The sequence below is a fragment of the Urocitellus parryii genome, chromosome 14, assembly GCF_045843805.1.
Source record: "Urocitellus parryii isolate mUroPar1 chromosome 14, mUroPar1.hap1, whole genome shotgun sequence".
Lineage (NCBI taxonomy): Eukaryota > Metazoa > Chordata > Mammalia > Rodentia > Sciuridae > Urocitellus > Urocitellus parryii.
Genome location: NC_135544.1, coordinates 37,187,053 through 37,200,071, shown reverse-complemented (window position 1 = coordinate 37,200,071; position 13,019 = coordinate 37,187,053). Strand labels below are relative to the sequence as shown.

The window sequence follows — 13,019 nt, the reverse complement described above, 5'->3', positions numbered from 1 at the left end:
ACACAACAATGAAACACTGGTCTGTCTATCCCTTATGTATTTTCCTACAATTAAATACCTCTCATGTCTATCATAATAATAAATTTTATAAATTACATAGATTTTTGGAATAAAGGCTACTGATACTAAGTGAAGTAAGAAATTATAACAGTGATACTAAGTACATATTTTTTGCTAAAGAGAGATGATCACATTTTGACCATGCTATTTTTTTTAAATTTTACTCTCTAGGTGCATACAGCTCTACATGTTATAATTAAAAATAGCATATTCAATACAATCACTCAGTCTGTAGAAAGGTCACTCAGTCCTCCAAGGCAAGAACCAAGACTTGACCCTGATTCTTATCTCTAAATCTGGTGTTCAAATATGTATTCAAATGCAAGAGGAGAAAAGATAGAATGCAATACTGGTTAAGTTACAAAATATCCAAAATAAACTTGTAAATGCATATATTCCATCTTTATACTACTATGTTCATGAGCATGAATTTTAGTTTGCTTCAGAAATTTGAAAATTTTCATATCAAACTTCTTCAGTGTAATCTCTGCTCTAAGTTGACATATTATATAACTGCCAATATACAGAGAATGATATGTACTTTGGCCTTTTCAAGTACAGCAAACATTTTAAGGTCACATGTTGTTACTTAGGGGAAATATTTAAGCTACACATAAGATATAATTCTCTTACTAACATCTCAGAAAACACCAACAGAGATCTGCAGCAGGCAATATCTTTGATGATCTCACTCCATTTTAAGTTTTGCAGAAAAAAGAGATATCCTGAATTCCAGAGATTTAAGGTAGGAAAATAATTCTTTTACCTTTTCAAGTATTTTATGGGCTTTACAATGAAATAACGTGAAGCAGAAGGGAGATTTCTTAATAGTTTATTCTGTATAATCCTCTGCTGCTTCTTTTCTTCCCAATAAATAAAATAGGAGGCAAATTAAAGACACAAGGACATCCATTTATTTGTACTAGACAGGAGAATATATTATACAAAGATAAGTTTCTCAGTATTTTATTAAGTTAAAGATGAGTCTCTTCTTAAAAGGGAATGATTTAATAACTAGTAGAAATGTCATTTAGAGTGATATTTTAAAACGTACATTAGAGTGATTTATTATTTAAAAGGAAGCATTTTATAGAGATAGATTGTTTTTATATTAATGGGTTAAGGATTTCATTATATATTCCTTTATTATCTTTTGTCAGGAATATAAGAATTTTTAAAATAAGATTATGAAAAGCCATACATATTTCCTTGGATTTTTGTTTTGTTTAATTTATCTATAATTAATTTTTTTGTCCTTAGACTTCTAATACATAGGGAAAATATACTTTAAGGGATGGACATTAACAAAAATGTAAATATAAAATCAGCTTACTAAAATGTTCTTTTACAATCAAGTGATGACAATGAAATCTTATGATAAAGAGAAGTATTATTTTGACTAAACATTTGTTGATACTTTTTAACACCTTAGAATAATCCTATAAATTTTCCCTAGGAAGCTAATCCTGAAATAACATAAGGTATGGATTTACTAGAAAAGAAAATTTGAGGCTCCCCCTGATAGCAATGTCACTATGAAATTAGCCATATCCTCCATTTCCTATGGAGACTCTTCATTGCTAACAATGCCTTTTGTGCCTAAAATACTCTTTCCATCTTTTCAGGCTACTCAAACTTTATTTAAATTGTCTTCTTTGTTATAAGGAGTTTGTGCTCCTTCCCATTCCAAAAGGGATTTTTTCCCTCAATATCTATAATTGTTACTGTGTTTGGTTCTCATTAAAGACTATACTTTCGGAAGTTTCAGCAAAAGAGTCTCTTGGAACTAAATCATTAAATGAACATAAATGGATTAAAAGACATAAATGTTCTCTAACATCAGTGGTTATCAACCTTTCTAGGGAATCGAAAACTTGTCATTGATTATAATCTCAGAACTGTGATGGGTGTAATAATACAAATTTAAATATTATACCTTGAGAATGCACATTAATATTTGATTCATATTTATTTGATTAATATTTAGGATGATCATTTACTTATGCTTTCTCTTCCCAGTCCAGATATATTATAAAAGTAAATAATAAAAATCATTTGATGATTTAAAGATACATTTTATATATGAAACATTTTATGTATGAAACAGTTGCTACAACCATTTTCATATGAAATGTTATTTATGTTTTGTCAGTCTTTAAAAGATACCATCACAACATGAAAGCATAATTCTACTTCATATATTAGGGATGGGGATGAATTCCATATATGAACAAGTGTGGTATAGGTGAACAGTCAGTAAGTGGATAAATTAGGGCACTTTTTCTTACAAAAGAGAGATAAGAGGCAAGTCGTAGAAAATATTACCACAAACAAATAAAATTAGGAATAAAAAAAAAAAACCTGCACCAAATTTCTCAAGCAGTTCTCCTGAATGGAAGAAGCAGAGAAAGATAGCAGTGATTTTGGTTATGCCTGGAGATAATTATTTATTTGAAATTGTTAATTTGCTTTTGAATGAAAAAAATGTTGCTTCACTCCAAAATCAATAGTTCTATCATTGCTCAAGATATTCTGTTAAACCCTGAGGATAAAACTGTTATTACTGTCCATGCCTCAAGGACTTCACAATTTGAACTATATGGAGCACTGGATTACCACACCCTTGAGCTGTGTGGCACTGGCACATAAGAGGCATCCTCACATACACTTGGAAGGGAGATCAGAGAAGTTTTCTTAGAGAAGGTAAATGAATAAGTGAATTGAGTAGGGATTAGCCAGGCAAAGAGATGGAATTTACATTTTTCTTCCCAGTCACCCGATGGAAGACATTCGAGTGGTCATTTCATTGAAGATTAAATCATTTCTCTTCTCCCAGGTTCTTATTTAAAGTGCTGTGTGGCAAATATGAACAATAACAAGGTAAAATTTTGCCCTTGCTGATCATTAATAATTACTTCTACTTTTCTAGCATTTTGCTTGTTGTTAGTAAGTTGTGGGTTTATTTTTTCTTTTTGTAGTAACACTACCTCTCAGCTTTTTACACATATCTCTTAATTCTTGAATCTAAGAATATCCAAAGCTAACATCCTCACCAACTGTTGAGATCCCTCTTTGTTACATGATAAATTTAACTTTCAAAAGAAATATAAGCTTTTATATTTGTCTAACACAAAAAATGAAAGGCAACAGAATCTAAATCATAGAAAAATTACTGTAAATTGTAGTATCTCTAGGATTTTAAGATAGGGTAAAAATTATGAAAGGCATCCAGCAATGACAATGGTATGGCAATAGTGGCTTGAAATATATTCTTACAAAGCCTAGTAGTTTCTGGGAACCATATGCATTTTGAAAAAAAAGATAATATTGTCTAGGGTTTTCAGGACTAACTTATCTTAAAGAATGTCATTAGGTTAATAATCACAACTATTTGTTTATTTTCCAGAGCTTCAAAGTCCTAGTAAAATATGAAATAAATAAATACTTGCTTTATTTCATCCTAGTGGTAAAAACTACAATTTTAGTCTAACAAGCAGTATGATAGAGTAGTAACCATTAAACCATGGGGTATTATTACCCAACAGGGGATGAGCCTAAGTGTTTTTTGGGGGGGCAGGGATGAAAAGTATTATTCTTTGGATATACAAAGCACAGACATACAAAATACATAAGCAAATATAGAGTATATCTGTGGTATTATAGTTTCATAGAAGGTAGTTTGAAAAAAAAGTCTAAAACAGTTCCTTAAGACTCAAAATTAAAAAATGCTGAGAAATAATTGCATAATTATTATATAATTACACAATAATTTATATTGCAATACACAACACAAATTTTTAATTAATTATGGGGCAAAGGAGAAACAAATCTTTCATTATTCCACTAGATGCTTCCATTTCTATTTCACAGCCTTTTCTCAGAATAAGCAATATCTTCTTAGATTTGTTTGATCCTATATCTTTTATGAGATCTTGAATATAAGACTCTCTTTTTACTCCAGGTAATAACACAGATTTAAATGGAATTCAAATCTAAAGTCATATATATGTGAGAGGGGCACATGTCATGTCAGGTTGATTCATAGTTGAGTATCTGCTTTGTGCATGATAGTGAATTAATACTGTGCATGTAAGACAAAAATCAGAAATGATCCTATCTCCATGGGACTTATAATTGGAAGGAAAGAGAAAATTTGAATGAAAATCTGAAACACAAGTTTGAATTTTCATCTCTATGGCAGTATGTTATTAAAAGTGAGGGTTTTGTTTGCCTAATATTTTGCATGCTCCATTAAATGTAGTCATTGCTTTATACATTTTTTCTAGAAGTCATAGAGAAATTTAGGTAGAAAGTTAGAACATCCAAGCTTCCTGCATGGAAAATGTTACTAATTCAAACCATGCCTCAAATATAGGTAAAGTTTCCCTGAGCAGGATGGTTGTCTTAAGCAGAGGAAAAAGAAACAAATAAAAATAAACCCAACAAACAAACAAATCAGAGACATATACTTACAGAGGCATGTATAGGATAAATAAGTTCATTTTGGCCATGAGAAAATAGAGTAACATTTTAGTTTATATTCTTAAAATTATTTGATAAATATTTTTTTCTGAGTAAAGAAGTTTTATTGCTGGAATTTTAAAATTTAGGTTAACCACCTGTTGGAGATGTTTTTCAGAGATTCTCAAATTTAATTAGGATCTTGGCTGGACCAATTATCTCCAATTTAAATGCAATGAATCAGTGTTGCGAAGGTTTTATAATAGTATGAGAAACATCTTTAGTGTTTATACAAATGTTTGTGTCCCCTCATAGAGAATTACTCATCACTTGCATTTGAATATTCCATCCCCTAAACTATTTCTATAGACTGTTAATAACTTTTAGATTTTTTGCCATTCCTAATTGTACCACAAAAGTTACTGTTTCTGTACCTGAAATTGCCTGTGATGTAATGGAAATATCTTCTCCTAGAAAAAAATCTCTTAATACAGAGAGTTTAACACAATTTCAGAAATGCACTGTCATGAAGATACATCTTTTTACCACTGTATTTTCTTCTGACAACATCGAAGGACTTAAAACTCTATTTTCTAAAAATGTGTTATTGTCGCCATGCAGTTGTAGAACAGATTCATTTTCTGTGACTTAACAGCTAATTTTTTATTCAAATACTTTCCATTTGTTGCTGAAAATCTGAAACACAAGTTTGAATTTGTAGTCAGTTGGTTCTTTCTTAGAATTCCTGCCTTCACTCCAGAATTAGTTATCTGGAGGTGATTCTCATGTCTCTTTTCCTGCCTACTAACCCTATAAGACAAAACTGCAAGCTATACTGTTGTCCTAATGGGAAACAACAACAAATAAAAACAAAAAATGAAAATAAAAACTACATTTCCAAATAGACATGTAACTATATATGAATTTATTTTCAATAAGTACTGGTAATTAAGTATAAAGATAATCATATGGAAAAGTATAGGAGACAGGTTTGGTGATAGAATCAAAGAATGATCCACTGTATATTTTATGACATAGAGGAAAGTAAAAGATCTATCTTCTTCAAAATAATTCCCTAAAAATTTTCTGAGAAAACTTGAGTAAAATGTATCATCCTCTGTCATTGTGGACTAGTTTATTACTTTAGTTAAAGTTCATGTAATGACAAACACTATAGAAAATTGATGGAAAGATATATGTTACTTAATAAGGTCATTTGGATGGGTAGATAAAATTCTGACAAATCTGTAATTTTGTCACTTCGTATAACTTGACAAGTTTTACCTCCACCCTTGGCTCAGAGCTATTTCTTCTCTATGCCCCACTTTAAGTATTCTAATCTTATTACATGTAAATGTATTTTCCATTCTTTTTTCTTTGTATTCTCTCTTCTTATAACCCTTTATTAAATCTACAGTTCTTAACATTAAATCTGTATGTGTGGTGTGTGTGTGTGTATATATATATATATATCTACATTCCTAACTGATGACAGGATGCAAAACTAGCATCTCAAACACCCTAAACCAAGTTCAAAGTCCTCTTTTCTTTTATTTAAATTTTTAAATTAGTTCTAATTAGTTCTACATGACAGTAGAATGAATTTTGACACATTATATACAAATAGAGCACAACTTCTCTTTCCTCTGGCTGAATAGGGTGCAGAATCACACCAGTAGTGTAATCATACATGTTTATAGGGTAATAATGTCTGTCTCATTCCACTGTCCTTCCCATTCCCACACCCCTCTCCTCCCCTCACTCCCCTCTGCACAATCGCAAATTCCTTCATTCTTTCCTACCCTGCCCCCCATTATGAATTAGCTTCTATATGTTTATCAGAAAACATTCAGCCTTTGTTGGGTTTTTTTTTTTTTTTTTGGATTTGGCTAATTACTTTTCTTTCAACAATTCAATTGGAAAATGGATTTGATTCCAGTATTTCTTTTAAGAGACTACCTTTTGAAGAAAATGCCAAAGTAGTCTTCAAAGTAAAAAGACAGACAGATTATAAACATTTTTCCTAGTAGTTTTGCCATTGCTTCTGAATATAGTTCTTACTGTTACTATTATCAATCTTATGAACTCCAGGGCAAAAGCAATTCTCTTGCCTTAGCCACTGGGGTAGCTAGGACTATAGGCCCAGTACACACCACTAGGCTATTAACTGTAATTTGAAGTAAATGATCTCTAAAGGAGAGGGATTTGTAGAGGTATTTTAAGCAAGTTACAAGACTATTCCAATAATAAAGACTCTCCAGTTGTAAATTATTTGTTATCCATATTTCATGGTAAAAAGATGCTACAACTCCTTCATATTGCTGTAGGTTTATTATTGCAGCTAGATCAGTAGTTGTTGTTATTAGTATATAGTTTTAAATTGAAAATAAATTTCTTCAACTAACTTAGTCCATCACCACTTCCCATACACATACTATATAATTGTGTGATTTACTTTACATACATCTCATTTCTGATGATTGAACAAGTACTTTACAAGGCCCGGTGTATCAAGCCTTCTTGACAGCTTTTCTACTTCACATTCCTTAAAACATTGTTATTAGTGTTTTTCTTAATTGGTGATATTTTTTATTTTTCCTCTGGACTTAATTTCTGTGATGGGAAAATGTGGTAGTTTCCCAGTCATCCATAGCTAAATGTGCTTAGCAGAAATATTTGTGCACAGAATTTGGTCAATGAATCTTCTTGAATTGCTTAACATTATACATGAAACACATAATTGTTGATTGACTTACTTTCATACACAGTTATGTGGTTAAGGGAGAGGAACATTATAGAACAGAAGATATTTCACCAGCTGTTTTCTGAATCTTCAGGGTAAACTGCCTGAGGCATTGACTAAGGAGCTGGGCTATGATTCTTCTATATAAGGGACAATTTATGATATTTTTCAGACAAAAAGAACAGAATCATATGCTATTTGTAGCATAATTTGAAAAAACCTATATAGATTCTTGCTTTTATTCCTGTATGCATAAACCATTATAGTAGTAAAAATTTATTCCTTGAAGTGCATTTTTCTTCAACATGTTACATAAGAAAACAGAACCAATAAACATTAAAAAGAATTTCTCTCATCCTTCAAAAAATAACAAAAGCAAAACCCAGAAATTCAGTGCCAAAGTGTTTCATAGGCTTTGAAGTAAATCAAGTCTCTTATTTTTGATTATCATAACTTCTGAAATTTACATTCAGTTTTTGACATGATGTGCCATAATTTATTCAAAGAGAAAGCCTATTTTTATATCAAATTGTAAAGAAGAAAAATTAAATGTTATAGTATGAAGATAATTTAAGTGAAATATTTCTGGCAGTTTTTCTGCTTTTATAATTTATTCTGCATGTTCTTCATAATCATCACTTATCTCCATTTCAAAGAAAGCTGAACACTGATGTTTTGTTCCTTATTTTATTAATATGAGAACTAAAACCAAAAAACCACAGAACTGCTTAATAAAACAGCAAAGTCTGAGAAAAATGTGAATGATTTAAAAATTTTACTACTTTGAAATTCATATATCTTATGTGTATGCAGCTTTCTCACTTTTTTAATTTAAAGAATTATCTTCATAAAAATTTTCCTCTAAAAATGTCCCATTCCTGACATATTCTGGTAATGAATGCTTCCATTTGTATTTTAATAATAAATATTATTGCTCTGCTGATTTTGCCTTTATAAAGCTCATTTGCTAAAAGAGCTAAGAGAGGTAAATATATCATCTGTGACTTTCTACAGTAGTCAAAGAAAATGCTAGAATGTTATATAATAACATTGCATTAATCAAGTTTTATTCTACTAATCAAAAAGAACTCTCAAACATTACTGATAAGAATTCAAATAGGTACAACTACTTTGGAAAACTGGTAGTATCTACTAAAGCTAAACACATTCATGCTCCTTCTATGACTCAGCAATCCCTCTCATAGAGAAAGTCTTGGATGCAACATACACATTACCAAAATTGTGTGTGTGTGTGTGTGTGTGTGTGTGTGTGTGTGTGTATGTATATATAAAACCTCAAACATTTGAGAAACCCAAATGTTCAACAGGGTAATGGAGAAATTAATTGTGGTATAGTCATACAATGGAATAGCATGCAGTAATAACTTCCTGCTACATGTGACAACATGGATACATTATATAAACATAATGCTCAGAAAAATAAAGCAGACTCAAATGACATTTTATATAAAGTTAAAAAGAAGTAAATAAGTTTACTGTGTAAGTCCAAAGAGTGATTACTTTTGGATAAGATAATTCCTGGTAAAGGATATGATGGTGAGAAAGGTTGGGGTGATAACGAGACTTCTACTTTTTGATCCAAAATCTCTCTACCTGGGCATGTCTCCTCTGTGAAACTTTTTCTAGATGGAAACTTTATTTGTGTGCTTTTTATATGTATATCTCACCTAAAAAATTAAAAAATTTAAAACCTATGAAAAAACTTTGTACCAGCAAATCATTTACTTATAAATGTTCATGGCTTTGATTGGTTTTCAATCCTCCAAATTGACCTAGAATTTTTTTAAATTATACTTAGGAGGAGTAAGTCCTAATGTTATTTAGCACAGTAGGGTGCTCACAGTTAACAATATAATATATTTAAAAGTAACTTGAAGACAGGATTCTGAATATTCTAAACACAAGGAAATGATAAATGTTTGAGGTGATGCTTATTCTAAATATGACTTGATCATTACACGGTGTATACATTTTCTCAAATATCACACTGTACCCCATAAATAAGAATACTTCTTGCATGCCAAGAGCTAAATAAAACTTTAAAAATAAAATAAAAGACAAATAAGTAGGGGCATTTAATATGAAATACTTCTTTATCTTAATTTACCCTTTGTTTCCTATTGCTTAATACATCACAAACAGATTTAATCAACAAAGACTAGTTTCCATAAAGACATTAATTTACAAATAATTTCCAGTAGAGGGAGCTTCCCTTTCTTTACTATAGGAAATCCTCTTTCAGGAACCATCAATGAATGTGAAAACATTTAATTTTCACACATGATTATTCTTAATAGAATTATGAGTTACTCTCACCTAAGAATAGCCCAGTATACAGATAAACCTTAACCTTATTCGAATTATTAGAGAAGAAAGTAAATTTAATGAAGAATATAATTATTACATAAAATTCTGTATTATCTTTTTTCATAGATTACATTTTTTGATTATTCATAAAAAGCACTTTAACTAAAATTACTCAATATAAATAAAGACAAATTATTATTATCAATTTGAAATATATTTTTGTAAATTTCAACTAAACTAGTATTAAATCAAAGGATCTAGTGATGAGTATTATGTATTTAGAAAATAGCAAATGATAGCAAATGTCACGGTGAATTGCCACTGTACATATCTGACCTCATTAACCAAAATATCTTACTGATCTTAAGTATCTATCATAATAAAATAATCTGATTTCATTGGGAAAAAGCACATTATTAAACATTAAAAAGAAATTATAGTAAAGTGAATAATTTCTTTCAAAACATGAACTTAGTACTCTTTTACATGAAATTTTCATAAATTTAAAAAGCTCCACACATTTTGTTTTACTCAATACATATAAAATTTCTGGCAATTGTAAAGTTATCAGAATTTAGCATATCAAAACTTTTTTACTTAAAATACATTAATTCACAATAGTTCAAAACCTTAATTTAAAAAAATCAATAACTTGGGAAATATAATAACATTCTCAAACAGTTCCTATTTTATAGATATTAAAATAATCTGAATTTCTGTAAGGTAGTTTATGAGATACATTTGATATTTTTTTAAGGCAGCCCAAAGATTGAAAAAAAATTGACATACTAACACAGAAAAGAATACTTCCATACTTCAAATAGAAATCAGCATATGCATAACTTACTCAAATTATTTAACTCCAACCCTCTTGAAGAGCTTGCCACCAATAAAAAATGGAAATCTTATGATAATTATATGGTAATGGTAAAATAACATTTTGTATTGATGGTTCAGAAATCTGTATGAGCAGTATCTTGCCTTTATGTATTATTTGATTAAGAATAGGGATTAAATTAGCTGATCTTTTGGCTAGACTCTGATATCCTCTTTAAATTAATTTTTTAAAAAGCCTATTGAATATTATTGGAACATAATTTAAAAATTATATGTCATAGAACAATTTTATAATTTAATAGGTTGGTTAAATACTTTCTTCAAAATAATTCTTGATATCAAACATATCTAATGAATTATTTATGATTTTGCCTTCATGTAGTAACTGAACTAGGTCATTAGAAAATAGTACCTGCAAGATCCTTAGTTTTCATTCATTTGACTTAATCTTAGAATATATCAGCAATGTTCAGAGTTTCTTTGATCTGCAAATACATGTGTTCTATATTTCTGCCTTTTAAAAAGTTAGTAATGTCCCATTTCTAATTACAAGATGTTTCATAACTTTTAAAAAGAAAAAACTCACATATATGTCACTTTAAAAAGGAAATTGTAAAACAATATGTGAGAAGGAAAATCTAGGCTTTTGGAATAATTTTTTTTCTAAAGTAATCTCAGCTGCAAATAACTTAAGGTGCTATTTACAAATACACAAATCAGTGAAAATAAGGAACATCACCTGTTTTCACAGGTCCCAATAGATGACTGCTAGGCAGTTTTACATAGAAAACAATACGAGTTAAGGGATGATTGCAATAAGTCACTATAGAATGCAAATTTCTTTTAACTTCAGCAATAACAAGTGGTTGCAAGGTAATGCACAGACTTAATGATTCCTCTGAGTGTAAATACAAGTAGACTTACCTGAGTAATAGTGCTGCTTCCCAGAAATAAAATCCAGAAACTAATGTCCGAAAGTGTCTCACGTGTGCCATGATACGGAGAGATATATTCACGATCCTGATAACAGACTTATCCAAGGCATAGGGAACCAGAAAGAGAACTGAAAACGTGCAATCTAAGCCCTTGTGGCGCTGGTGGAGACAAACGCTAGGGAAGCTTCAGCACCTTAGACAGCTCCTTGCAGTACTCAGACCCTCTCGTCAAAACACTTGCAATTCCTGTTTGACCCCTTCCTCTGGGCAATGAGCAGAAAGTAGAGTCACAGGGTTACAAATGTATAAGTGATTTATACAGTGAAACCAGAGAAAGGAGTGAGACGAAGTGTCCGAAGTGCCTAGATTCTGAGCAACAGTTCACTGAAGCTCAAACAGCAACGGAAGAAAGCTTGTCCTTTCTTGGATCAGACCCACGATAAGAGGAAGAACTGCAGCAACTGCCAAAACAAGGATGCTTCTCCACCTGCTCCTATTGCAGCCCTCCGGAATCACGTTCTCCACCTTTGGGAAAAACCCCAGCAAGCGCGGCAAAGGGAAGTGGGGGCGGAGCTATACGCCCTCTCTTCAGCCAATCACAACTGCACAGCGGATCAGAGTGACAGGCTACTTAAAACAGTAGGAGGTGCCTGGCATTTAATCCTAAAAAAAAAAAAAAAAAAGGGAAAGAAGATAAAAAAAAAAAAAAAAATGCTAGGAACTGGTGCGAAACCCAAAGGCAGTGAATGGAGGGAGTTGGAGGAAGAATCCTCAGTGCTGCGAACTGGGTGGAAGTCAGCTTTTTTCTGGGTTGGGTAGAATAAACACGCGGGAGGGATCCTTAATATTCTTTGCAGGAAAATGCACAGTTTAGTAAAGACAGGTCTTTTTGGTTGTCACTGTCATTGAGACCTTACACCAGAATATACAAGTCAATAGTAAAGACAGGCCCTGGAAAAGGAATAGCTAACTAGGGAATAGCTAACTGCAGGAGCGCAGGCAGAACGGAAGAATCAGCTGCTTCTAGAATCCTCTCAAGCCTGGCCAGCTTCTGGATGGTAAACATTGTTGACTGGTGTAAGTTTAGTTTCTTTCAGTAATAATGATGGTTTCCCAAAGATGAAGGTGCGAAATCTCAAGAGATAACTGCTAGAGATACAAAGCTACTTAGTATTTGGCTTTCTTTGCCCGTTTTACTTGTCTTAATAAATTTAAGGGAGGAGGATAACTAGGTCATATGGTATCATTGCTACATCTTTTATCGTTTCAGATGATGGGTAGTCTCTATCCCTTTTCCTCTCCCTTTTCTCCTCTCTCTCTCTCCCTCCAATGACCATCTACACTAGTTCCTGTACTGGAAGACGGAAAAGGAGAGAGAACTTCATATATTTCAAAGTAATATAATTAAAGAATTTGAACCATATGCTCTTAAGTATTTCTAGTGGTTTTTATTTACTGTAGGCCAGGAAAATTATCACTCCTTGAACTTTAGCTTTTCCCAAAAACTCCTTCAGATTTTATTCTGAAAGTGCTGCTTTTATCTCTTAACTTTTCCAGTGATTAGGTTAAATGTCAAGAATATTTTCTTAATCTTTCCCACAACGTTTTTTCTTAAATTTGAAGGCTGATTGACATATTAAGTATTCCTGAAATTC

The 13,019-nt window shown here is 31.4% G+C and overlaps 1 protein-coding gene across 2 annotated transcripts in view; it reads right to left on the bottom strand.

Moving 5' to 3' along the window:
- The window catches only part of Glra3 (glycine receptor alpha 3), a 169,721-nt gene extending 158,297 nt beyond the window's left edge, over positions 1-11,424 (bottom strand). For both annotated transcript variants that reach the window (XM_026389752.2, XM_077792625.1), the window contains exon 1: positions 11,354-11,424. In XM_026389752.2, coding sequence (XP_026245537.2) covers positions 11,354-11,424 — 71 coding nt within the window. The remainder of the gene's footprint in view (positions 1-11,353) is intronic.
- Positions 11,425-13,019: the final 1,595 nt, after the last annotated feature.